This window comes from Odontomachus brunneus, unplaced genomic scaffold (genome assembly GCF_010583005.1).
Source record: "Odontomachus brunneus isolate Ranch 3 - 2012 unplaced genomic scaffold, Obru_v1 Obru_scaffold_302, whole genome shotgun sequence".
In the NCBI taxonomy this organism is placed as follows: Eukaryota; Metazoa; Arthropoda; class Insecta; order Hymenoptera; family Formicidae; genus Odontomachus; species Odontomachus brunneus.
In genome coordinates, this window is record NW_022639752.1 from 41,643 (window position 1) to 42,157 (window position 515).

At 33.8% G+C, this 515-nt stretch overlaps 1 protein-coding gene across 2 annotated transcripts in view; it reads right to left on the bottom strand.

The window, feature by feature from the left end:
• Positions 1-515, bottom strand: part of LOC116853300 — a 2,150-nt gene that overhangs the window by 255 nt on the left and 1,380 nt on the right. The window contains exon 5 of one of the 2 annotated variants that reach the window (XM_032834319.1): positions 287-457. The exons of the other annotated variant lie outside the window; for it this stretch is intronic. Within the exon in view, the coding sequence (XP_032690210.1) occupies positions 446-457 (12 nt within the window). The 3' untranslated portion in view covers positions 287-445. Of the gene's footprint in view, positions 1-286; positions 458-515 lie in introns of those variants that run through there. 2 annotated transcript variants of the gene reach the window in all.

Below are 515 nucleotides of genomic sequence, written 5' to 3' on the forward strand. Positions count from 1 at the left end.
CGTTAATATATACTTTGATAAAGGATATGCTGAATCACCTAACAGATGATATTTATTTTGGAAGTATCTATATTCATCATGTGCTATTAATTGTTCAATATCACTTAAACGCCAGACTCTGGCGTCGTGAACACTACCACACATACCCGTAAACACATCAATGAATCTACACTTATAGTCACAAATTCCTTGTAATATTATTGCGTGATAGCCCTTCCGATTAATATAGCTATCAGAATTTTCAATAGGTGCGCTTATAGGTATGTGGGAGCTATCAATTGCTCCAATTACTCCAGGGAAACCATTTAATTGACGAAATTCTCGTTCAAAGTTTATCATTGCATGAGGTTCAGGCCATTTAATATACCTCTGAACATCTGTAGTAAGTAACATCATAACTTTGAATATAGTTGTCCAAACTGTATCCTTGGATACTCCAAATCGATCAGCTACTGATCTGAAAGTGATTTTAGATTTTAAATTTTATATATCTATATATACAGGGTGTTCGGAAA